At 49.6% G+C, this 26,807-nt stretch overlaps 1 protein-coding gene across 1 annotated transcript; it reads left to right on the top strand.

The window, feature by feature from the left end:
* Positions 1 to 2,520: 2,520 nt before the first annotated feature.
* On the top strand, positions 2,521 to 21,900 carry RHBDL1 (rhomboid like 1). The gene is given in 11 exon segments (XM_081888014.1): positions 2,521 to 2,861; positions 2,863 to 3,028; positions 3,030 to 3,064; positions 3,066 to 3,381; positions 12,454 to 12,612; positions 14,476 to 14,700; positions 15,851 to 15,999; positions 17,439 to 17,551; positions 19,798 to 19,898; positions 21,057 to 21,117; positions 21,449 to 21,900. Coding segments are annotated over 11 exon segments (1,713 nt in total). The 5' UTR covers positions 2,521 to 2,745; the 3' UTR covers positions 21,721 to 21,900.
* Positions 21,901 to 26,807: the final 4,907 nt, after the last annotated feature.

Here is a 26,807-nt window from a genome sequence, read left to right as displayed (position 1 = left end):
GGAGTCTCAGGGTTCAGTTTCCCGTAGAAGGGGGTGGAAGGAAGTCTTGAGGTTTGTAAAATAGTAGAATTTTTTTATTAGAAGTATAATGTTAGATGGTGGTTTGATTTTTGTATCCTTATTTTATTGATTATTATTTGGGGGGGGGAAGTAATGAATTTTTTTTTACAAAAAAGCGCAAAACCATAAAATAGGTACATAGAATAAGCACAATTACATATGAGTTAAGTCACAAAGTCCAGCAGAAGAAAAGAAAAAAAGCAAGAATAAAAGTCATCTTCATATACATAGGTAGTATATTGGTGTTATTTGACTGTCCGGTGTAGTTCCAGACTTGTTTGGCTTGTGACGATGGTTGTCTGGGAAATTATACTTCTGCTGTATATATAACAACAACGATTTTATTATTTATATGCCGCCCACCTGACTGAGTTGCCCCAGCCACTCTGGGCAGCTCCCAACAAAATACTAAAAACACAATGAAATGTATTCATTGTATTACATACCAAACATATAATAAATGAATGCCAAATAATATTTAAAAAGTATCTGGAGGTTCTAGTTCTTGTCAAAATATCAGATTGCCCTGTTTGTCAAAGGCAACAGGAACAGGCAATCTTACCTCCCAGATCTCATCTAGTTTTCCTGCTCTGCTGCTACCCGAGATTCTTTAATTGGAAATCTGTTGGGAAGGACTTTATGCATGATGTATGCATGCTCTTCCCCTGAGGTTTTGCTCACCCTTGGGTCTTCACCACACTTTTTCAGGCAGAGAGGCAATGGAGTCACTCTCCTTCCTGCCCACAATTCCTCATTTCCCAGAGGATGTGAATATGTATAGGGCAGAGATGAATATTCAGGCTCCTTGGTTCCATGGCTTTCACGACCTGCTAACCAGCTGCTGCCAGCCTCTCCTATCTCCACCAGACAGATGAGCATTAGCCCAATGGAATGATTATTGAGCCATCCACCCACACATCTTCCCTGCCTCACAGTAGGACCTTTTCCAGTTCGCCACCTAAGATGAGGCTTGCCAACTTTTCAGCCAACTCTTGCAGCAATGCCTTTAAAGCATACGGCTGACGTTCAGACATAAGCAGGTTATAATGCAGGTGTATATATAGGAATATCATTGTAGTGGCATTAAAACCTTCCCCTCCTGATTTCTCTAGTTTAGCTGCTGGAAACGGTACAAGACAAGGTCAGGACACTCCCATCAACCCAGGTAATTTGGGAACCCTTGCCTAAGTCCTGTTGCGAACTTCTACAGAGGGAAGCAAGAAACTTTGGTGAGGTTCTTTTTCAGTGCAAATGGTGATATTCAGAACGTGTAAAGTGTATCTTTTCCCTGAAAGAGCAACACTCCCTCCATGCAAAGGCATTTTGCAAAATTGGTGTCTTGCATTCTACATACTGTATTGTGAATATGGTGGGGAAATGGTGGTCCTAGAATGGTTGCTGGAAAATGCACGTCTCAGATGGCCTGTTTATTCAGCATTCTTCCTGATTTGCTTTTGTGGAGGTTAGACTGTGTCCAGTCTTTACTGAGCATTCATCCTGATTTTCTTGCAGGGTGTTCATGTAGCAAACCACTTCCTGTTGATCATTTGCTCATCCCACACTTTTCAGTGGATTTCCCCACAATTTTCCTAACTACCTCCAGGATGCTGAGCTCCCCATCGTGGCAGTGGGGAGCCAGGACTGTTCTACTTGTCGGTAGCCATGAAATATTGAGTGCCAGTTGGAGAGGTGGGAAGAGGATAAGACCAGCATCTTGATGGCAGGCACAATAGATGGCGTCTTGAACAGGAACACTTCTGCTAGGAGGTGAGAACGTGCTGCAATATTTTGTTGCAGGATCCACCTACCATTTTGGCCCACTGTACAGGGGCGGACTACGGTCTTTCAAATTTCAGCAGTGCCCTATGCAAGGCAAAAATTCATTGCCCTCTTGCCTATTGTCTTCCATTCTGCTCAATTCACGATGGCATAGTTGCTATGCCCTGCAGCACCCCCAAGGCTCAGCACCCCTTGTGGAGGAACAGGTCCCGCTGCCCTAATTCTGCCTCGGCACTGTGTAGTGCATTGCTGGGAAGATAATGTATGCAAACCTTGTAAGTGTGCCCAAATAATATTAATACGATATTGTGGCCAAGATCTAAACTTAGCCCCAGACCAACTTGGTCCCTACATGCGTCGGGCACTCAAGCCTTCTCCACCCCCATCCCTGGGCCACATAGCAAACCACTTTTGAAACGGAAACCTGGATCCCCACTGGACTCAAGCAACAAGTCCTTAGGCATGAGTAAAGGACTGCTTTCTATCCCTGTGGATGATAAACAGGGTATTATATTTTTAAAAATTAAAAAATTGCCCAGCAGCACCTTAGAGACCAACTAAGTTTGTTCTAGGTATGAGCTTTCGTGTTCATGCACACTTCTTAGTTCAAGATGTTCTATAACAGTGGTGTGGGACCAGTGGCCCTCCAGGCCTCTGTATCTGGCCCTTGGGATTCTTCCCTAAGCCTCCAGAAACGCTCTCCATCCTCCTCACCTGCTTTTGCCTGGCTGGATCGCACCCTAAAGTGTGCTCCTTCCTCTTGCTGGAGAGAAATGCCCCCCTCCTCTTCTGATTTTTGCCTGGCTGGACCACGCCCCTTACCGTGCACGGACTGCACCTGTTGTCCCGCCCACTTTCGTCTCTGGCCCTGCTCTCTGCCGGCATGTGGCCCGCGGCAGGTTACCCATGAGGGAATGCGGCCCTCGGGCTGGAAGGAGGGGGGAAAGGGCTCTCCACCCCGCCCCTGTCCTTTGGGATCCCTTCCCCGCCAATCGGGTGGGAGAAAGAGGCGGGCCCGAGCGAGCCTCCCTCCCTCCGCGGGCGCCGCCGGCCGCTGCGGCTCCGGGTGGCCCGCCGCGCGCTCCTCTTCTCCCTGCGCCGCTTCGCGAGGGCGCCAGAGGGGGCTGCAGCGCTGCTGCTGCTGGTGCTGCGTGCGCCGGGCGCCCGTCCATCCGTCCCTGTTCGCAGCAGCAGCAGCAGCGAGGAGAAGCGGCGCTTGCCTGCCTGCCCGGCCGCCTCTCCTGCGCAACGCCCTCCCTCGCGCCGCCCGAGGTGCAGCGGGCGCCTCCCTCGCCTCGCCTCTCCCCGCCCCGCCGGGCTGCCCTAGGCTCCGCCTGCCCGGCTCGCTGCCTGCCACTCGCCTCGGGAACCCGGGCTGCTGCTGCTGCTGGTCCCGCTGTTGCTCGGTCGCCTTCCCGGCGGGGGAAAGAAGGCAAGGCAGCCGCCGGTGGTGCTAGTGCCGCCGCCGCCGCCGCCGCCGCCGCCCGTGCGCCCTCGCGCTCCTCCGCTGTCCTCCTCTCCCTCCGCCGTCCAGCCCAGCAGGTATATGGATAGAAGCTCGTTGCTGCAGCTCATCCAGGAGCAGGTGAGCCAGGCGGGATGAGGCGCTGTTTCCACGGCAGCGTCGCTGCCGGCAGGCTCCCCTTGGCATGGGAGGTGGGGGTGGGGAGGAAAGGGGGTGGCGGGGATGGGGTGCGGGCAGTGACAGTGGCATCTCGTGGAGGGGGGGGTCGCAGCTGGGCAAACAGGTTGCAGTGCCCCGGAAAAGCGAGTCCTCCGGCTGCTGGTGTGGGGTCGGGCGGGCACGGTGCCAGCCCTCCCGCTGCTTGCCTTGGCATCGCTTTGGCCGGGCCACGTGTGGCTGTGCCAACCAGGAGATACTCCAGCTTCAGGGTGCAGGAGGGAGGGAAGGAAATGGGCAGGCATGGGCGGGGTGAGGACTAGGTAGAGCCGTCCAGGAGCACCTTCCCATTGGAGGGTGGCAGGGGCCCATTTAGATGGTGGTGGGTTATTTCAGCATGGAGCCACAAGGGATTTGCCCATTTATTTATTTGGTGGGGTGGGAGATTTAGACAGGTGTTGCCCCACCCCCAGCTTTCAGATCTGTGGTCTTCCTATTGGCATTTATCGTGTTGCTCCATGACCCAGAGGTCACCTAACGTGAAAACCTGCACCATGCATTCAAACCACTCTCTTGCCACTTTAGCAGTCATGGCTTCCCCTAAAGAATCTTGGGAGCTGTAGTTTGTTATGGGCGCTGGGAACCGTAGTTCTGCATGTGGTCTCCTAACAACCCTCAGCACTCTTAATGAACTACAATTCCTAGGTTATTTTGGTGGTGGTGAGACAAAGCTGTTTAAAGTGGTCTGAGAGTGTGTTAAATGCATAGTGCAGACATGACCTCCAGCACTGCCCGCAGCTGATCCAGAGAGCATAGAGCCAGCCTTCCCGGGCTGAATCACTGCCGCTGGTGGGCAACCCATTTTTGCTGTTGCCTTTGTCCCTTGTCCCATGCCTATCCAGCCTAATGGTTCTGAGACCAAGGAAGAACTGGCACGAGTTTGTACTGAAAAATAGATGGGTTGCTCATTTATAAATTCATTATTGCATTTATATTTCACCTTTTCCTAAAGGAGCTCAAGGTTTTGTGCGTAGTTCTTCCCTCTTCCCATTTTATCCTCACAATAACTCTGCAAGGTAGGTTAGGCCAAGAGAGATTGCCTAGCCCCAGATTACTTGGGATGAGTGCAGATTTGAGCCTTGGTCCCTCAGGTCCTGCTCTGGTGCTGTAACCACTAGATAACACCGCCACTAACATGGCTGAAGCCCAGGGCAGTATGCCTGGCAGGGGGACAAAAATGTGTTTGCAGCAATGACAAGATCTGTGGATTCCCCACTGATGGAATCAGGGCTCTGAGTCTTAGTGGGACCACTGCCTTCTTGGGTACCATAGAGTTGGAAGGGACCACGAGGGTCATCTAGTCCAACCCCCTACAACACAGGAATTTCTTCCCCATCATAGAATTGGAACCCACAATCCTGAGAGTAAGAGTCTCATGCTCTACTGACTGAGCTATCCCGAGTCTTATCTTTTGGTGACTTTGCAAGGAACTCAAAACCTTGTCTTCAGAGCAGCTGAAATTCTCTTTGCTGGAGACTGGGCCGATTGTACTTCTGTCACCCCTGTGTCCAGTTCAGTAAGTGGCCTCTCAGGCAAAACCCCCCACAAACCTCCATGGCATATTTCGTTTTGTCAAAGTGACCGTTTGTTTGGCTGCCTGTGAAGGATCCCTTCGTAAGAACTGCCGGGATCTGCTGTTGTTCCTGAGCTGAGCTCTGGCATAGCGGTTTGGCTCAAGGCAGCGACTGCAAAGCCCAGAACAGCCCCAGCTTCAAATGGCACCTTGGCTAAGAGTTCAGTTGGTGGGCTGAGGAGTCGCCATGCTGTCTGTCTTGGCACCATCCCTCAGCAGCATGGGGGCATGGGTACCACCAGCCTGTTTCACAGGGCTGTTGTAAGTGTTGCCGAGATAATGGATGTGAAATGCTCGAGTGCTGTTGTGGAGCGGAGAGCTGTTGCGCTCTGATCCTTCTTATGAGCTTTCAATAGGAATCTGGTTGGCCACTGTGAGAACAGGATACTGGGCTGAATGGAACATTGGTCTGATCCAGCCGGCTCCTCTTATGATCTTATTGAAAGCTCTTTGTAATATTATTATGGGACTGCATTCAATCTCAATGTGAACAAGTGGCCTTGACTGGTGGTGAAAACTGGAGTATGTCGTTACTGCTTCTGGACCAGTAGATGAGCCCCAGATTTTATATTAGTTGGGCAGCAAACTATGACTCACAAACACACATGAGCTGCCTTAGCCAGACCCTCAGCCCATCTGGCTTAGTATTGTATACACTGACTAGCAGCAGCTCTCCAAGCCCTACCCAGAAATCGAACCAGAGGTCTTCTGGGGGCAAGGCAAATGCTCTACCATTCAGCTACAGTCTTTCTCCATTAACTGGAGAGCAGCACAGCTAGGGCTTCATGCCATCATTAAGGTGAGAGTAACATAAAATTCTGGAAGATAAAATCTTTGCTATAAGATAGTTGGGACTGCAGATCCAATGCACACTTACTTGGGCGTAAGAAGTGCAGAATTCAGTGAGACTTCTGTGGAAGCATCCGTAGGTTTGCACAATGGGAATAGCAGTCCTAAGCACTGTTTACTCTCACGACATTGAATGGGGCTTATTTCCCTAGTAGGTTTAGAATTATAACTTGGACAAGTTTATAACAGCTCTTCCTCAGTATTCCCAACTGTGAAATGGGAACAATAAAGCTTGTGTACACACACACACACCACATCACTGTTATGTGAACAAACAAAACAAAATTAGAAATTCAACTGACTCAGCTGATCTAATACAGTTTTGTTCCCTGGTTTATTCAGTCACAGGGGCTGATGTGAGGGGAGGAATGAGCTTGCCCTATTCTCCTTCCTATAAAGATAACTTACTGCATGACCTGGGCTCAGTCCTCTCAAAGCACACTTTTTTGGGGCAGGGGGGGCAGAGATGAAGTTTTGTGTTAGCACAGAACTCCATGAAGCTGGGTATTTAATCTAAGCAGGGAGCAGTTAACTTCTGGCACTCCAGATGTTGCTGGACTCCAAGTCCCATCAGCCCCAGCCAGCACGACGAATGATCAGGAGTGCTGGGTGTTGATTCTAACAACGTCTGGAGGGACACAAAGATTAGCTGATGTGCCTGACTCACACAACAAGTTGTGTGTGGTGAAAGGGAGCGGGTGAACTTCTTGTAGGAGCACTGGAAGCTACCTTATAGTGAGTCAGATCACTGGTCCATGCAGCTTACTATTGCCCACACTGACCGGCAGTGCCTCTCCAGCAGGAGTCTGAACAACATGCCTGTGAACCGCGATGCAGGAACGTGCGTGGCTGTACTTGCAAGTTTCGTGTAAGTTACAGTACTTTGTGGTTAGCATGCGCTGGGTGATGCTGTGCCGGGGCAAGGCAGAGAGGAAAGAGCAGCTGGCTACAACAGGGGCAGCTGACTAGCTTTATAATATGCTGACCTAAATAATCCACATGAACGGCTTCCACTATCCCCCAGTGACCTCCCAAGGGAGAGAGGAAAAGCAGCTGCTAGGAGCAGTGGGGCTTTAATTGTCAGCATCCCGGAATTTACTCTGCGTTAGGGTAGCCCCTGCAGGATCAAGAGAAGACCCTGCAGCAGGGTCAGCCCCTAAGCAGGAGATTCAGGAGTGCTGACATGCGACTCGTCCTTCTCATGTTTCATTCCATGCTGTAATGCAGGGGAAATGGAAGCCTTTTTTAGCCTTGGGGTTGCATTCCCTACTGGGCAACCTTGGTGGGAGGGGACATGCCAGTGGTGGGCGGGGCCGGGGGCAAAACTGGGCGGAGCCACAAATGCAAATTTTAAAGGAATGTGTAAAGGAGGCTGGTTTCTACAGACACACGCCCTCTCTATCCTCCAAAGCAAGAGGCATTGTCAGAATTCAAAGACACTTTCCAGCCAGGCAAAAACACTCAAGCAGGGGGCAAATCAGGGGCAGTGAGGGGTGTGGCTTGAGGAAAGAGGGTGTGTCTGATGAGTGGGTGTGGCCTGGGGAAAGGGTATCTGCCTGGAGAGGGGTGTGGCTTGGGGGGGGAAGACGAGGCTCACAGATGGTTGTGGGGAACTCAGGTTTGGCCTGGAGAGAGAGAGGCCTGGCAGTCTGAATTTGGCCCTTTGAGGCCCCCCAACCGTACTATAAGGTATTTTCTTCCCATTTTCTCCACTGAGTGAAAATTTTCCAAAGTGGCTAACATTATAAGCTTAAAAACAAACAGCCTTCAACAACATGGCAAGGAAACAGAGCAGCAAGAGTGTAATGGCAGCAGTTGCAGGCGACTTAAAAGCAAACAAACCCTAAAGGCATAAATGCAGAATTAATGAAACAGCAGGCACTGAATAGAGCAGTAGCTTACAATCCCTGAAGGTGTGTGTTTTTGGGTTTTTTAAAAAAGTTCTGTTGGGTTCAGTAGAAACAGTAATGCTCAGTTGCTTGGGCAAAGAAGAGTCAGGGGATGCTGTCCAAGTGCTGAACCAGGGGGGACGCAATAATGGACTGGATGGGGCCCAAGAAGCTGCAGCTGCAGCTCCACAAGGTGGAGGCACTGTGGATCCTAGGTATGGGAAGGGAGCCCAAGGCTTGCTCGGGTTATGCTCCCTCCAAGAGAGAAAGTGCATGGAGTCGTATGACCTACTCAGACTTTTGGCATTTGGCCCATCACTTTTCTAGCCTCAAAAAGACTGATTATTTTTCAAAGTGGATTTGATATGATGGAGCACTTTTAACGCACTTTAGTTGTGCCAACCTACATTTTTGGTTGCACCCGAATCCCTCCAGCAAAACAGTCTGGAGGCCTCCTAAGATGCAATGGATTCTCCCCCACCCCCTTGCTAAATGCTCCACCACTAGACAGCACAACCCACCAAGTCACAAGAGGGACTGATTCTTGTTTACGGTGTGGGGAAGGCACGGCTTGCAATGCATGTGGCAAAATGAAGGCTTGTTCTTAGCTTGGGGCAACCTCCGCCCCCAGAGCATGTTTTTGTCCTTGGCAATATATTTCCAGGTATTGACAGCCCCATGTTTGGCATGGCTATAGTTCAGATGCCCTTGCATGCTGTTGGACCCTGAAAACTACTAGTAGCTGACTTCCACCAGCCAGGACTTCCTTGTGCTGGGAGATGGGCAGGTGAGGACAGAGTGCTTCCCTGCTGCTCAAACCTGATGACATTTCTCTCTGTGTGTTCCTCCTTTCCTCCCGCCCAAGCATTCCCTGTCCTGCCCAGTTCTCAATGACATTGCCAGCTTGTTCTCTTTTCTGTGCCTTCTCTTCCCTGGAGGGATAAAATGGCAAAGACAATGTAATGTGTAGAATAATTTTGTTTTACTAGCTCTGCCACATGCTTGGAACCGTGGACACTTTGGGTGCCCTGGGCAGGGTTTTCAAGGGGTGCTTTTCTTTCTGGCTAAACCTTCCACCTTAGATTATTTTGTGTGTGTATTCCCCCGCTCCCACCAACAGAACAAAATAGCAATATAGACTAATCCATTTTATTATACAGTGGTACCTCGGGTTAAGTACTTAATTCGTTCCGCAGGTCTGTACTTAACCTGAAACTGTTCTTAACCTGAAGCACCACTTTAGCTAATGGGGCCTCCCGCTGCTGCTGCGCTGCTGGAGCACAATTTCTGTTCTCATCCTGAAGCAAAGTTCTTAACCGGAGGTACTATTTCTGGGTTAGCGGAGTCTGTAACCTGAAGCGTCTGTAACCTGAAGTGTATGTAATCTGAGGTACCACTGTATATACTTTTTTGTGGTATAAGCTGTGGATTCAAGTCTACTTCATCAGATGTGCACAAAAATTATATAGTGTTATAGGTTGGGGAGGGTGTGTCAGTCAGGGGGTGACCATGGGTCACTTCTAAACCTATGATCCTGTATCCCTGAGGTTAGAATCTATAAGGGAAACTCTGCTGAACCAGTCAGACCAGACTCTTTGTAAGATAATGGCATGAACTGGCCAGCTAAGTGCTGCCATTTACATGTCCAAGGAGGTTACCCTGTTGCCATAGAGACAAGTGGCTGGGCCTTTTCCCACCTCATCTGGCTGGATGCCATAGGAGGGATAAAAATATGCCAAGAGAGCTCTGTGTGTGTGCGCGCTCGTGCATTTTTGGCTGATGCTAGAAGCTATAGATGCAGAGGCTTGTCTTGCTCTGTGCTGAACCCAACGCTATGGCTTGGGGATCTCCCTGGGAACAATGGGGAGGTAAGATCTGTTGGAGTGCTCATGCTGTGAGCCCCTCCGTCCTATGCTCATGTTACAGATATATGTAAGTAAATTATATACCCCAAAGACAACACAGACTCCTCTGACCTTCACTCCAAGGGATCCAAGCCCTGGGTAAGTGTGGGAATCTCTGTAGTCTCTTACTACTCAGAGATTGGGGTGTGCATGACAGCCTGTTTCCCTAAACTCTCTCTCTCTCGTTCAGCAGTTCTTGACATTCCTGAAGACGGCCTTACAAGTGGAAAATAGTTCTTTCCAGATACAAAAATAGCCACACATCTCAGGGTGGCTTAGTCATGTTGATTAGCAGAAATGCCTTGGGGGGACTATAATGGCCCCCAGAGACACTTTCAGTCATGTCTCCACTGTGTCCTACTTTGCAGCAGACAGTCCTCTTATCAGAAGGGCCGCCCAGTCTAAGTTTAGTTTAAAGAACCTTAAGAAAGGAGAGCAGGAGGGGCTGCGAAGTTGCCCATTGATGGTTTGAGCACGTGGGTAGCAGACTGAGCCATCGGGCACACAGCTCACCTGGTCACAGTCTTCTCCGCATCGGGGAGATGTCTTTCAAACACAGTTGAAATTATAAATTACACTCCTCTTGTAAAAATGTGCACCTGCACATATATGTTAGCTGCTCCGATTAGTGCAAGAAAAAAATATACAGCCTTTTTTCTTTTCTTTTATGGATATGCATTTTATCTTTTTAGGGGAGGTGCCTAAGCAGATAGATACCATTAAAAACAACAAATAAATGAAGCTGAGATTCTCATGAAATGCTTAAGGGGGAAATCAATTTGGGTTTCAACACTGCATATGAGGCAGGTTGCTTGATTTTGAGAAGTGAGTTGACTAGTGCCCAGAAACCTTTCGGAAACCAACTACCATACATGTTTAGATCTACTGAAGCCAATTCATGAAGTCATCGCCTCGGTTAGCAGTGCTAGCCCTGGTTCCCAGTGTAGTGCTGGGAATGTTCCCTGCCTGGAATCCTGGAGATCCTCTGCCAGTCAGTGGAGACAGCTCTGTGCTAGATGGACCAATGGTCTGATTTGGTATGAGGCAGCTTCCTATGTCCCCCAGAATGTTATCTCCTGTTTGCTAATTTTCAAATGCAAATGGAAGATGGTCAGGAGAGATTTTTGGCACAGTGTTACTCAACAAAAAGCTGTTTATTGAGCTGCTTGTTAAAATAATTCTTTGGCTTACTGTTGCAACAGGCACTTTCAGCTGTTGCGTTAATGTCTCGGATGGAAGATTGATTGTTGTTGGTGTGTGTGTGTGTGTGTGTGTGTGTGTGTCTGTATGTAAAAATGCAAGTTCTGCATTGTCTCAAATTCTTTCCTCCTCCCCCCCCCAAAAAAAATTATGCAGATGAGCCAAGTTGATTATATTTATGTTGAATAATAGATTCATTTGGCTACAGAGTACGGTTGAGGACACAGTGGTCTGTTTTTTAAGGGCACGTGAAGGAGGAATGCATTTCGAAGTGTGTTAGGGCAATCAAATTTATTTTTGCTCATCCTTAAGATTTCATCTCCTTGCACTTTCGCCACCTCCACCTCCCTTGGGGTCCCTTCCAACTGTACAATTCTATGAGTTTATGAACACTCAGACTGCGCTGCTTACTGATTCAATGCCTGCCTGCCTGCCTTTTACCTGTGGATCACTGCTACGTACTGAATCAGGCAAGGAGCTATGCAGGATGTTGAAGCCAGATTTACACCTGGTTCAATGTATCCCCTACTTACCTTCGAAGTTCTGGATTGCAAAATTGCTCCGGTCACAGGCTTGAAAGTGTCAACCAAGCCCCATGGTCAGCATGGTGTAGTGGTTGGTGTGTTGGTCTAGGAACTGGGAGACCAGGGTTCAAACCCCCACTCAGTCATGAAACCAGCCAAAGGGTGCATTCAAATGTGGGGTATATTATCTTGGTTTTCTTGCTTATAATGCTGAAGTTTTTTCCCCATTTTCTAATGTCCCTTTCATGTTGCAGCACCTGCTGCATCATGGAACTGTGGCTTTTTGACCGATATACTAGCCTGTCACTCTAAATTTCATTCACGCCAAGTAAGCACGTTGTGACAAAGAAAAACGAACATCAGTGAACACCGCAGCTAACCTCTTTCTCCGTTAACACCTCCACCCTTTCTGCATGTGTCTACTTCTGTTCCCCCACGATTGCCCCATGAAAATGGAAGGGAAGAACTCTATGCTGGTATAGCACCCCAAAATTCTGCCACTTTACTCCCACAATTTTCCGGGTCAAGGGAGCTGCAAACAGAATTTTTCTGGAATCAAAAATAACACAGAAATCAGCTCTAAACATGCACTGTAGTCCATTAGTTTCCCCAAAGTGACTTCTACATGGTGTGAAAGTTCAAATGTAATGCAGAACAGGGAAACGTCAGGAAAACAAACGAAACTGCCTTGCAAATACAGCCACAGTTTCGGCATGTAACTTACCTTGCAGGGTTGTTGTGCAGAAAGTGGGAAACAATGAGCTCCTTGGAAGGGAAGGTGGGATATAAATGCAATAATAAAAAAATGGCTAGGAACTTGAGGTTGTCAGGGGCTGGGAGCTAACCAACCAGCAATAATTTAGGGATACGGAATTCTTCATCCAGTATCAAATTCTGTCCTTGCACAGAATAAACAGCCCTGCTGAAATGGATCACCACTCTTGATTTCCAGCTTATTCGTTGTCGCTAATGCCCAGTGCTGATTCTTCAACAGCTTGATCCTGAAAACACCGGTTTCATTGGCGTGGAGACCTTTGCCAGCCTGGTACACAGCCATGAACTGCCTCTGGACCCCGCAAAACTGGAGATGCTGGTGGCATTGGCACAGAGCAATGACGAGGGACAGATCTGCTATCAGGAGCTGGTAGACCTGGTCAGTGGCATAAGTCCTGGCAGCCACCATAGTTGTGGCTGAATCAGCGCTTGTGATTCTGCAGGATTTCTGACCTATACTCGATAAAATAAGAATCAGTAAGCAAGTTCACACAAAGCATTAATTGGAAAGAGCAATAAAAGCAGACTTTTTGTAGGTAAGCTTGTTTAAGCAAAGAAAGCTGTAGGATGAAGGTGCCTGTCTAACATCACAAGTATTGGACGTAACAAACGCTCCCTGCAAATGGTGGTTTGCAGATTGAAGCCCACTGGGTGGGTCTTGGGACAGTCACAGTCTCTCAGCCTAACTCGCCTCCCAGGGATGTTGTGAGAGCAAAATAAGGAAGAAGAGAACCAATGTCGGCCACCAGGAGCTCCTTGGAGGAAAGGGGCAATATAAATGCAGTACGGGTGGTGCTGTGGGTTAAACCACAGAGCCTAGGACTTGCCAATCAGAAGGTTTGAATCTCTGCAATGGGGTGAGCTCTCGTTGCTCGGTCCCTGCTCCTGCCAACCTAGCAGTTCGAAAGCACGTCAAAGTGCAAGTAGATAAATAGGTACCACTCCGGCGGGAAGGTAAACGGCGTTTCCATGTGCAGCTCTGGTTCGCCAGAAGCGGCTTAGTCATGCTGGCCACATGACCCAGAAGCTGTATGCCGGCTCCCTCGGCCAATAAAGCGAGATGAGCGCCGCAACCCCAGAGTCGGTCACGACTGGACCTAATGGTCAGGGGTCCCTTTATCTTTACCTAAATATAATTATAAAACTTCATGCCTCTCTTTTCCACTCGAATGTGCTTTCCCTGCCTGCCTGCGTGGCTTGAGCAGGAGTGCAAAATCTTTTGCCAAATTTTGAAGCCAGTAAGATTTTGTAGAAGTCAGACATATCCACTGATCTCCCTCTCCATCACAACAACCTTGCGAGGTAGGTTAGGCTGAAAGATAGAGACTGTCCCAAGGTCACCCTGTGGGTTCCTATAGGGGAAGGTTTCACTGGAGAAAGACCCAGTATATGTAGAATCCCCCGCCCTCCTGTAATCTTGGATAGCGAAGGGGGAGGGAGAGTCCAATTAAAGGGATAATATCCAATTCTCTTCTTTTCTTCCTAAGTTCTTTGTTAAAAAGCATTTAGGCTGCACCAGCTATCCAGTTCTGAATACTTAATAGTCAATAATTTCTCCTTAATTGGCTCAGCTGAGTGCCAAGATGGTAAGGCAAGGAGGAAGGCATTAGTAGGCAGGCTCCGTCTGCACACCGTGTGACCTGCAATTCAATTCCCGAATGCAGCACATCTCCCTGAGCAAGGTCTTTTGGTGCTCATCATCCAGCCCCAAAGGACTGAGTGCGCTTGCCCTTAAGCACCAGGGAAGCAGGTGGAAGGTCAGGCCCCACAGTGCCCCCTGCTGGCCAAACATGGGGTCTCCCTCCCTTAACCCAGTCCGCATTTAGCTGGGAAACAGGAGTAAAACTCTCGGCAGCCACCTTTTTTTTATTTAAAAGCCAGTGTCTCCTCGTTCGAATATCTTCTGAAACTACGAACTCACCAGGCCAGCCTTTCTCTCTTAGCCTCAGCTCCCCACCTGCGACAAAAGGGTATTAGGACTGACCTACCTAACAGGGGTGTCTGTAAGGCTGTTTTCAATGCTTGCTGCCAGTTTCTCATAGTACTTATCTTGGATATATTTGCAAGGCAAGGTTAGCAGCTGACTGGAGGGAGGCTTTAAGCAGTGCTGAGAAAGGGCAATAATACAGAGCATCATTTACTGGCTGGCTGGGGGATGGTGAGAGCTAGAGCCTGGGGGGCTGGTTCACCCCGAGAGATCCAGGGAGCATGTCTCCTGCCTCTTTGTGGTCCCTCTCTGCAGATCAGCAGCAAGCGGTCGAGCAGCTTCAAGCGAGCCATTGCCAACGGGCAGAGGGCACTTCCCCGCGATGGGCTCCTGGACGAGACGGGCCTGGGCTTCTACAAGCGCTTTGTGCGCTACGTGGCCTACGAGATCCTTCCCTGCGAGATGGACCGGAGGTGGTACTTCTACCAGCACCGCACCTGCCCCCCTCCGGTTTTCATGGCAGTCGTCACACTGACCCAGGTGGGGGGAGAGGTGACCTGTTGTTCACCCGAGTGCCAGTGGAGGGCGCCCTCCTCTTAGGGGGAAGAGGCAGCCCCCGTGGTTAACTTTTAAAACTTTTAAAGAAAGCTTGATCAGCGTCTTGTGGGAGATGCCAGGTTCTGCGGCTGGAGGAATTCTCCTTGTATGCATGCACCTGTGTTTTGATCATATGTATAAAAAGAATTCCTGCTGATATAAAACAAAATGCTGCAAATGGATCTCGTTTACAGTCAAACCTTGGGTTACAGCTGCGTCAGGTTGCGTTTTTTCGGGTTGCGGACTGCTGAAACCCGGAAGTACCGGAACAGGTTACTTCTGGGTTTCGGCAGTCGCGCATGCGCAGAAGCGCTGAATCGCAATCCGCACATGTGCAGATGCGGTTGTGAACGTGCATCCCTCACGGATCACGTTTGCAACCTGAGCGTCCACTGTATTCCAGTTTTGCACAACTTATTATGCTTTGCCTACTCATGGGTGGAGGAGGAGGTGCTGCAGAAGGTGCTGAACCCCAACAATTTCTGCGCCCCCAACCATTTGGACATCTGAGATTTGACTAGGCATTGCCCCCACCCTGTTTCTTTCCTGCAGTCATATATTTGTAACCCTGAGGACCAGCATATTCTTTGTTTTTTAAGAAAAGGAGAAGCATTTAGTGACCAGTACAGTGGTACTCTCGGGTTAAGTACTTAATTCGTTCCGGAGGTCCATTCTTAACCTGAAACTGTTCTTAACCTGAAGCACCACTTTAGCTAATGGGGCCTCCTGCTGCTGCTGTGCCGCCGGAGCACAATTTCTGTTCTCATCCTGAAGCAAAGTTCTTAACGTGAAGCACTATTTCTGGGTTAGCAGAGTCTGTAACCTGAAGCATATGTAACCTGAAGCCTATGTAACCCGAGGTACCACTGTATTGCTTTGTGTGGCTTTTTCTGGTCTCCTGTTCATTTCCAGCCTAGACACAACCTGTTTAATGCATTTTCAGCTATTTTCTTGAGGACTAGAGACATAGGAAGGGAAGGCAGCTTTATCAACTTTATCTCTGGGTGTTGCCAAGGTGCTGGAGAGCCTCACACCCATTTGGACACCATAGTAGAGCATCCTAAATAACCTCCCCACATCCTGTTTCTATTAGATCATCGTATTCCTCTGCTATGGGGCCCGGCTGAACAAGTGGGTCCTGCAGACATACCACCCCGAGTACATGAAGAGCCCCCTTGTGTACCACCCGGGACACCGCGCTCGTGCCTGGAGGTTCCTCACCTACATGTTCATGCATGTGGGGTAAGTGTCTGCCTTGTCTTCCCCCTCGTTGCTTCCAGCAGAGCAGGGGTCGGGAACCTCAGGCCTAGGGGCCAAATACAGCCCTCCAAATCTCTCTGTTTGTCTCTCGGAACTCTCTGCAGGCCATGCCCCCTCTGCAGCCACGCCCCTCGCCGGCCCTGCTCCACCCCTTTCTTGAGTGTTTCTGCCTGGCTGGAATGTGTCCCCGAACTCTGATCGTGCCACTCAATTACTATGATGGAGGCTAGAGAGGAGTGAGTGAGTCAGTGTAGGAACTAGCCTACTGCGTAAAAGGTGGAATTTGCATTAGGCCCTCTGCCTACCCTTGGCATGTGGCCCCCAGAAGGTTGCCTGGTTTGGCAGCGTGGCCCTCGAGCTGAGAAACATTCCCTGGATGAGAGATGTACAAGTGAGCAAGCTGACTCTGTATTTCTGCAATGTGCGTACAGATGGGGGCGGGGAGGTGTCTATGGGCAGGGGGCACCAGCCCACTGCCACTGCAGGTTAGCTCAGCCAGTACAGCATGAGACAGTTAATCTCAGGGTCATGGGTTTGAGCCCCACGTCGGGCAAAAAGATTCCCGCATTGCTTGGGGTTGGACTAGATTGTCCTCATGGTTCCCTCCAACTCTACAATTCTGTGAGATTCCTCTGGGTTCTGGAGGCAGCAGGAGAGGCTCCTTCATTTGGGCAAACTGCACCTGCAGACCTAGAGAGAACTTTAAAACAGGAGGTGACCTTTGGGCCTGAGAGCTTCCGAGACCTGAGAACATCACAGGGTTTGGGGAGAGAGCAACACGGCAAGTTTCTTTTTTTCTTTTTTATAAGATATTTATTAAAATTTCAGAACCTATACAAAAACAATAAAAAAGACACAAATAAAACAGAAAAAAACACAAAAATACAAAACAAAACAAAAACAATTAAAAACACATAAAATTCCACTTATTTTCTTATAACTTACTTCCCAGACCTCCTCGTACCTCCCCTTTTTGTATTCCCGTTCGAATTGTTAATTCAGCAAATCCTCACCATTAATTTTCACTTAATTTTTCAACCTTTCTTTCTTTTTCCCCCCAATTTATCTTACGCGTTACAGCTAAGAAACCACTTGATTTCAAACCAACATCATTTTAACATTCATTAATTTTACAATATTTCCCTAGATAGTCCTTAAATTTCTTCCAGTCTTCTTCCGCCGATTCTTTTCCCTGGTCTCGGATTCTGCCAGTCATTTCTGCCAGTCCCATGTAGTCTATCACCTTCATCTGCCATTCTCCAGAGTGGGTAGATCTTGTGTCTTCCAATACTTTGCGATGAGTATTCTTGCTGCGCAACACGGCAAGTTTCTAGCTCTCATCGTTTCTGAGCTGAACGTTGCCTGTCCCCTCCTGGGATTCTTGGCTGCTGAGCTCACTGTCTTTCCGTGTCTCTTTCCAGGTTGGAGCAGCTGGGCTTCAACGCCCTCTTGCAGCTGATGATCGGAGTACCCCTAGAGATGGTCCACGGCATCCTTCGCATCAGCTTCCTCTACCTCGCAGGAGTTCTGGCAGGTGAGGGAGCACGGCTTGCAGCTCTCCACTCTTCTCTAAACCCCGCCCAGGGTGGGGGAAGGCATTTCAGCCTGAGGGCCACATTCCCTGCTGGGCGACCTCCCAGGGGCCTTGCACCAGGGGTAGGAAGGGCAAGAGGCACAAGTGGGCGGGGCCACAAGGGTACCTTTTGCTAGTCTCTGCACACCCCTTTCTCTATCTTCCATCATCCGAATTCACATTCCAGGCTGGGGCACATTCCAGCCAGGCCAGGACCCTCTGGGAGTTATTCAGCACAGCCAGAGAGGGGTGAGGCCTGGGGAAGGTTCTGAGGGCCAGGTAGAGAGGCCTGGAGGGCCACACTCAGTCCTCAACCCTCAGAATCCCCAGAGTGGCTTAACAGTCATTCTCGCTTCCCAGGGAACTCTGGGTATTGTAGCTCTGTGAGGGGAACACAGGAGTCTCCAAACGACTCCCCGCACCTTTAACGAACTACAGTTCCCAGGATATTTTGGGGGGGGGGAGCCATAAGTGGGATGATACTGCTTTACACGTATGGTGCAGATGAGGCCTTAAATTGTGGTGCAGCACACAACACACACACACCCATTGTTGGGGTTTCATTTTGGTTCCATCTCCTTTCCTTCAAGACAGTTTATAAACAGCGTTCTGTGAACCAAGGTTCTGTCTCTGGGGTGTCTAAATCCCTAAAAATTGAGACTGTCTCCCCTGGCTATAGATCTCTCTCTCTCTCGCTTTCACGCATACACACACACACAGAGATCCCTGCATTATTGCGCACTGTCTCTGCTGGAGAGCCCAGTCTGACCAAATCCCATGTGGTCCCTGTCCAGGACGGCTGGGGGGGGGGGAGAGGAATCAGGCTCTACATTATGGTGCTTTGGGAGAGTATTTATTGGCTGTCACTGCAAGCTTTATTTATTTATTTGTTTGCTGAGCCCCTGGGCAATTAGAGCAGCTGCTGGAATTACTCACCCATCCATGTCATTTTTGGAGAGGCGGGGTGGTGGCAGTGGTGGTGGAAGGGAGAGCGAAATGGAGGGTGAACAATTCCTCATCAGTCGCTGCCTCTCCTCTCCCAAGCTGCTGTCTCAGCAAAGTACATCTGGGCAGGGAAGGAAAGAGCAAAATCTGCCAGGCTGCCCCCGGTGGCCTCTGAGGAGAGCATTTCACAGCTTCCTAAGGCCAGGCCAAGGGAGGCTGGTTTTGTCTCCCCTCCACAAACCCAAGAAGGTTGGTGGGTTTCAAATCTTCAGGGAGAACCCATTTGAAATTGTTTAAACATGTCAGATTTTTGTTGTCCCCCTTCCTCCATTCTTTAATCATAGAATCATAGAGTTGGAAGAGACCACAAGGGCCATCGAGTCCAATCCCCTGCCAAGCAGGAAACACCACCAGAGCACTCCTGACATATGGTTGTCAAGCCTCTGCTTAAAGACCTCCAAAGAAGGAGACTCCACCACACTCCTTGGCACACTCCTTTGTCTTTGTCAACCTAGGGAAGCCCCAGATGTTTTTGACTACAACTCTCATAAGCCCCAGCCAGATTTGCCAAGGGATGATGGGAGTTGCAGTCTGGGGGGGCATCACATTGCTGACCCTGTGTGGGTCATATTCACACCATATGTTGAAAAGACCCCTATACCATTTTAACAGGCATGGCTCCCCCCCCCAAAGAATTATGGGAACTGTAGTTTCTAAAGAGTTCTGAGTGAACAGTTAGGAGAACAGTTCCCAGGATTCCTAGGGGGTAGCCACGACTGTTCAGGTGTTTAATGTGTGGGGTGCAAAAGGGTTTCATGCTGGAGAAGGCAGTCCTTCAAGAAGAACCAGTGTGGTGTAATGGCTGGAGGGTTGACCTGGGAGACTAGGGTTCGAATCCCCACTCAGCCATGGAGCTCTAGCTGTGTTACCTTGAGGCAGCCGCCGTCTCTCAGCCTAACCTACCTCACAGGGTTGTTGTGAGGATGACTTGGGGAGAAGAACTGTGCACACTACCTTGAGTTCCTTGGAAGAAAAGGTGGTATTAAAATATAATAAATAAAGTGAAGAATGCCTTGAGGTTTGGACAGGCAAGGGTGTTGCAGGGAGAGGACCGTGGGTGTTGATCATTTACTGAGGGGTGTCTGGACTATATTTTTGCTGGCAACTAAATGCATGTCAAGTTGCTGAGGCGATGAAAATCCTTTTGTTTGTGGTGCCCCTGCCCAACCCCGTCCTATTTCTCCCCGCTATTTCCCTTTCAGGTTCCCTGACCGTCTCCATTACAGACATGAGAGCACCTTTGGTTGGAGGTTCGGGGGGAGTCTACGCCCTCTGCTCCGCTCACCTGGCCAACGTTGTCATGGTGAGTGGGATGCCACTTTGAACTGAATGGGGGAGGGGAACTTGATGGGCGCTTGGTGGGCTTCAATATGGTGATTCTGTAGTGAAATCTTCAACAAAATGTTGCCGGGCCATGTGGCTCCTGGGTTCTAGCCAGCCAGCCAGCCAGCCAGCCAGCCAGCCAGCCAGCCAGTACCCCTCAGGAATACTCCATTCCATTCTCAACTTTCCTCCTTGTTTTCTGGGAGGTTCTGTTTGTTTCTCATTTTCCCTAGCAGACATTCTGTACTCTGTGGTCACTGAGCATGCTCAGTCCTCATCAAGCTGTGGTTTTTTTTTGGGGGGGGAGTGGGTTCCTCCCCTGACCCTCTCTATGGTTTCTTTTCAAAATGAATTGTACTTCTTCATGCCTTGGTATTCTGCCAAACATGGCGAGACCTGCCTCTTGTCCCCAGGTCTTGGCTAGACAAATAAAAAATATTATTTTAATTATATTAAAAGTATATCCCACACTTCATCCAAGGATTGCAGGGGGGTTTATATAACAGAATTGCGTCATGAAAAACTAAACCAAACCTTGCTGGGCAAGAGTATTTATTTAGCCATTTAGAAGATATCCACCCTGCCATTTAACCAAATGACCCTTCAAGTGACTCTCAACAGAACCCCCAAACCCAAACATCTCAGCCCTCTTTAGCTCCCCCTCCCAGGTAAACAGATGGTGACAGAGTGTGCTCCTCCTCAGACCTACAGTCCTGGGACAGCTGGCTGGTGTAACTGGGTGCTGTTGCGGCTGCTCCTTCTCTGGCCAATGGCTGGGGCCTGGCTGGCCTTCCCCTTGCCCTCACCTTCTTCCTGGGAGGTGGGTCATTCAGCCTCACAGTGGCCTTGGACAGTGGCAGAGGCCCAAGTGTGCTTCCCTTGAGCAGTGCCATTCCAGGGCAAATCCGTGAAGAAGAATTTCAGGATCAGGTTGAAGGCTCCTGGAGTTGTAAATATTGGTGGACGTGATATCGTTTCACTTTACATTAGATCTGGTCGGCCACTGCAAGAACAGACTGCAAGAGGTCCGTTGGACTGATCCTGCAGGCTCTTCTTACGGAAGGGGGTGTGAAGAGAAAGGTATCGGGAGAAGAAGCTGTGGGCAGGAAAAAATCTAATTCTGTTTCTCTCTCCGCAGAACTGGGCAGGGATGCGCTGCCCTTACAAACTGCTGCGCATGGTGTTAGCCCTGGTGTGCAGTAAGTATACTGGTCTCTCTTGGTTGAGACTTCCATGGTGTGGGAGGAGGCAGGCCTTTCCTCCTACATCCTTGACCCCATGTGTGAAACCCTAATTAAACACTGTGCAAGGGCCCGGATCCAGGCTGGGTCAGCCCCCGATTATCCTGAATTGGATTGGGCCCAATTAAACCCTGAAACTGCTCAGGAGGGGGACATGCACACCTCTAATATAAATGTTATAAGCCACTATAGGAGGGGAGGGGCAATGACAGAGAGACATACCTCAAAGGGACTAGAAGCTTGGGACTCCAGCCGTTTTGATCTCTCATCTCTCTCTTTCCCCTCGCAGTGAGCTCTGAGGTGGGACGTGCCGTTTGGCTGCGTTTCTCTCCCCCCTTGCCCTCCTCGGGCCCCCAGCCCAGCTTCATGGCCCACCTGGCAGGGGCGATTGTGGGCATCAGCATGGGCCTGACCATCCTCCGCAGCTACGAGGAGAACCTCCAGGACCAGTGCGGCTGGTGGGTGGTGCTCCTCTCCTACGCCACCTTCCTGGTCTTTGCCGTCTTCTGGAACATCTTCGCCTACGACCTTCTAGGGGCACAGATCCCGCCTCCCCCGTAGCAATCCCCTCCCGCTTCCCGGTCCCAGTTCTCTCTGCAACACCCGCCCTGGAAGTGCCAAAAACTGCAGACATCACCGGAGAGAAAGGGAGGGGGCTGACCTGGCGCACAGGAGCGCAGGAGCCCAGCGACCGCGCGCCGCGTCTCCGAAGCGATGCGTCAGCCGGATGCCAAAAACAAGATTAGCAAGGACCCGTGCTAGGCTCCTGCGGGAAGAGGCCGGAGGGCAAATGGGGCAATCTGTGACCCAGGAACGAACAAACTGCCACCCCTTTCCCTAGAATTCCCTCTGTGTCCACCCCCAGCTCAGCTCCAAAGAGGGGTGGGGGGAGATCCCTTAGCAATTGTGTTCTCAGAGATCCCCTTATAGGCATGAGAGTCTATGTATTCTTTTGGGGGAGGGAGGGTTGGTGGGTTGGTATTCCGTCTATTCCAGAGTTTTGTGTTCCTCCGGCAGAGCTGCGTCTGTGATGATAGATGCAGCTGCATCCGATGCCTTCAGATCATTCCTCGTGCTCTTGAGTTGCTGGGTTTGTTGGCTTGTTTGTAACTTCCTTCGTTCCCTTGCTTTGGGATTGGTTTTTCTGCGAGCTCCTTGGGTAACACCCCTGTGCTTCAGTTTTTTTACCGGGGAGGGGCTGAGATGGTGGGTGGGTGGGTTTCACCTTTTCTTTGGCCTGGGAGTCCTTCCATCTAACCTGTGGTTGGAGGTCTGGTTTTGGGATTCTTCTGTAGGGAAGGAGGGAAATACAACATCCTCCCATCGCTCAGTGTTTGATGACGTGGTTTGCAGGCAAAAGGTCCCAGTTCAATCCCTGGTGCCTCCAAGGACAGCACTGTCTCAGACCGTGGAGAGGCGCTGTCAATCAGTATAGTCAACATTGAGCTAGATGGCCTGACTTTGTATACAGAGCAGCTTCCTATGCTCCTGTGTGAGAGAGAGTGCGCACGAGGTCCACACCAATCCACACCAGTGTGCAGGTCTGTGTGCATTATTATGATCATTTAAGGAAACAATCAAGGGTCAAAGCACCTTCCTATGTTTCTATAAATGTGTCTTCTCTGCTCTGAGGAATCTCTGGCCTTAAAGGAGATTCCCTGCAAAGTCCATGGGGTTCAGGCAGCTTCCTTCTCCTGCCTTTCTTCCATCACCCTGCCTCTGCCCCCCTTGTATTGCCAAGGTGCCCATTTGGTCCCGACGGAACAGTGACTGAGCAATCAGTCCTGTGCAGGTTTTGTGTTTCCAGAAGCTGGTTTCTAGAGCAGGGGTTGGTCTAGATCAGGGACAGCCGACTTCTGGATTCTCAGGAGTGTGTGTATGTGTGCGCGCGCGCGCAGGGAAGGTGCGGAGTTCTGTACTGTAGTTAGTAGTTGGGAAGAAAGGCTTGGAAGTATATTTTGCCATGAAGTCCGATCACCTGAATGGGTGGGTTGGCTCTTAAAATAGCAAATGCACTTGGTTGGTGGGTGGGGGGAGGAGAGCTCCACTTAAAACCCAAAGAGAGAGAAAGCGGGGTCTGTCTTGTGCCATACCTTTGAACAAAATTTTTCGTTTTCTTAAATGAGCATGAACAGTCTTGGCTTAAGACACGGGAAGGCCACATGGAGCCTGGATAAATTTGCTTGAGGAGGTCAGCTGCGCCCTCCAGATGGCCAGTTAACTCATCCTTGGCCTCGATTGATCTTCCGATCCTTTATGAGGACCTTTGACAGTGTTCAACTGCACTGGGGATTGAAGCGGGGAGCCTGAGCAGGTGGGAGAGTGGAACTCTTCGTCTTCTGCCCAGGCTGAGATGGAACCCTCCCCCTCCCCATTTATAGGCAGCTTTTGCTAAGGGTGCTCCAGCAGGAATGCTCCAAATGGGATGGGCCTGGTGAAAACCCTTGGTGGAGCCCTCAACATCTCAAGGCCAGCTAATGGGCTCCACCATCCTTCTGCTAAGGCCTGGAAGGGTTCCTGAGTGTTTTCATTTTAAAACTTTCCAGCTGGCTTCAAAACGTGCCTTCCTGTCGCAAGGGGTGCCATTTGGGAAGCGAGTTTATTTCGTTTTGCGCTGTGGGAGCAGTAGATCTCTGGCACGTGGCCTGTGACAGCACCCCAGATCTCGCTGCAACCAGGCTGCTGAAATTGTTCCGTCCCGCTACGAATGGAAATGCACCTGTCTTCAGAGAGATGAAGTCTATAGATGAACAGGCAGGGGTGAGCATGCAATAGGGGGGAGAATTTCTGGGGGTGGGGGGGAGAGAAAGAGCTTGCTACAAGTAAATGCACTACTACCCAGATCTGAAGTCTGATTTGAAAAGGGGGGGGGGGAGAAGAGAAGTATGAATAAATATTTTGCACACCATCTGCCTGTCTTTCTCGTCTCTCCTTCCAGAGTTCCCCCACATTTTCTCATGGGTTTAAAGTACTTTACGGCATTCGCCTTTCCATAAGGAGATTGCAGGTGGAGGAAATCAAAAGGGAGAGGGGTTAAAATAACAATATATTGATTTCCTCCTTCTGCAGTCTCCTTATGGTATATATAAAATACCTCCTGCAAAATAGCAGCAGCCTGAAGATGACCCTTTTGAGATGAGAAAAGTAACAAGGAAATGCATTGAAACGTGTGGGATGAATGAATGCAAAGGTATGCAAATACCCACACAAGCAAATCACTATGAATGTTCCCTGGCCACATCCACACCATACATTTAAAGCACTACGGTGCCGCTTTGAACAGCTGTGCTACCCCCAAATAATTTGGGGAGCTGTAGTATGTTAAGGGGGACGCAGGTGGCGCTGTGGGTTAAAGCCTCAGCGCCTAGGACTTGCCGATCGAAAGGTCGGCGGTTCGAATCCCCGCGGCGGGGTGTGCCCCCGTCTTTCGGTCCCAGCGCCTGCCAACCTAGCAGTTCGAAAGCACCTCCGGGTGCAAGTAGATAAATAGGGACCGCTTTCTAGCGGGAAGGTAAACGGCGTTTCCGTGTGCAGCTCTGGCGCGCCAGAGCAGCGATGTCACGCTGGCCACGTGACCCGGAAGTGTCTCTGGACAGCGCTGGCCCCTGGCCTCTTAAGTGAGATGGGCGCACAACCCCAGAGTCTGTCAAGACTGGCCCGTACGGGCAGGGGTACCTTTACCTTTACCTAGTATGTTAAGGATGCTGAGAGTCGTCACGGTACCCCTATTCCCTCCACAGAACTACAGCTCCCAGAGTGGTTTAACAGTCAGTCCCTCTTCACAGGGAGCTCTGGGAATTGTAGTTCTGTAAGAGGAGTAGCCTTCTCCTAACGACTCTCTGCACCCTTAACAAACTTCAGTTCCCAGGCCGCTTTCGGGGAAGCAGTGACTGTTTGACATGGCATTGCAGTCCTTTAAATATATGGTGTGAATATGGCCATTTGTTGTACAAGCTTGCCACAAACAAATCAGGACAGTTGCTCAACAAAAAATGGATAGGATTTGACCTCTGTGTCAGCTTTGTGCAAGCAATGGGGGAATGCTTAATAAACAGGTGACCCGGAAGAGAACTTAGAGAGCTTTGTCTCTAGGAAGCTGTGCAGAAGAGAATTATTGGATAGTGACCCCTTTTTTTTCAGGCTGCCATGATTCCAGGAAAGTATCCAAACTGAACTGAATCACAGTCCCTCTGCACCAAAGCCACTCCAGGTCCCATCAGCTTTCTTAATTTCAGCAATATTAATTTAGCCTGGGGGGGGGGTTCGTTTTTGTTCTGGCCATCATTGGGAGTTGGAAATCCTTGCCAATCTACTTCCATGTTACCTAGAGATCTACTAGGAGAAACAGAGACACCTTCTGCCCATGTCTGCTTAAGCAAGTGCAGCTTGGGCATTTTCAGGCTTTAGCCACAACAATGAGGTCTAGAAACTTGTTTTTTTATATATATTTAAAAAATCCAGAAGTGGAGATTTCTAAAAGACTGGGAAGTCCTGTATACAGTTGGGGAGTGGAATAGAGACATTTTTTAGCCAAGGGCAGTATTCCATCATGAGCAATCTTGCGGGGGCCGCATGGCAGTAGTGTGGGGGGCCAGAGGTGTGCAGATAAATGGATGTGACCTGTTGTCACATCCATTTCTCTCTCCCCATCACCAGTCTGAGTTTCTGCAGTCCTGCTCTGAAACAGCCCCCTGAATCACCAGTAATGGGTTACGCCCCCACAATCTATTGGGACACACACACAAAATAATCAAAAATTTTACAGCACTAGACAGGCTTGTGGTATTGGCGCTGCGGCTTCTGTATCTTGGAGGCCTTCCTTTGCACACACAAGTATGCCAGTCAAACAAGCCCCAACCCTGTGTGTTGCTCTTTGCAGCTGCGGTTGCCGTGATATGTGTGGGAGTGGGAGCAAACAGCGTGCATCTCTCCATGTGGGTGGGTTGTTTTTGAAAAAAAATATTGTAGTTTATTTTGCCTGTGTGCGTGGGTGGACCCAGGAAGATAACAGGGTTCATGATATGGGGTTTCTGAGATGCGGTCTGACAGGTAATAATTCCAACTAAGACAGATGCCTGAGATGCTGGGAATCCATAAAAACACTCTCCCGCTCCCACAGTGGAAGGGGAGGCCTTTTTGAAACACATTCCCCACCCCCTGGGATTCTTAAGGGGTGAGCTTTGCGATCCAGGGCAGAAAGTGTAGTTTCCAGGAGGAGGCAGAAGACAGCCTAGTGACCAGAGAACACATGAGAAGACCTGTGCTGAAAGGGAAACGGCAGGGTTTTAGGGAGCAGAGTGTTACATTTCAATCTAGCAGAATTTTGGCGTCATTGGATCTTTCCGGCTTTCACTAAACACCTGCCCCAGATTTCTGGCAAGGCCTGACCTCTCTGTGTCACGATCAGTGCTGTTTCTTTTCTTCTTCAGTTCAGTTTCTGACAAATAGTACTTTATTTACCTTGTCATTCACTACTTAATGTAAGCAGTACAGTGGTACCTTGGGTTACATACGCTTCAGGTTACATACGCTTCAGGTTACAGACTCCGCTAACCCAGAAATAGTGCTTCAGGTTACGAACTTTGCTTCAGGATGAGAACAGAAATCGTGCTCTGGCGGCGTGGCGGCAGCAGGAGGCCTCATTAACT

Source organism: Podarcis melisellensis (genome assembly GCF_964234715.1).
Source record: "Podarcis melisellensis genome assembly, chromosome: 14".
In the NCBI taxonomy this organism is placed as follows: domain Eukaryota; kingdom Metazoa; phylum Chordata; class Lepidosauria; order Squamata; family Lacertidae; genus Podarcis; species Podarcis melisellensis.
This window is presented reverse-complemented; position numbering and strand designations above follow the sequence as displayed.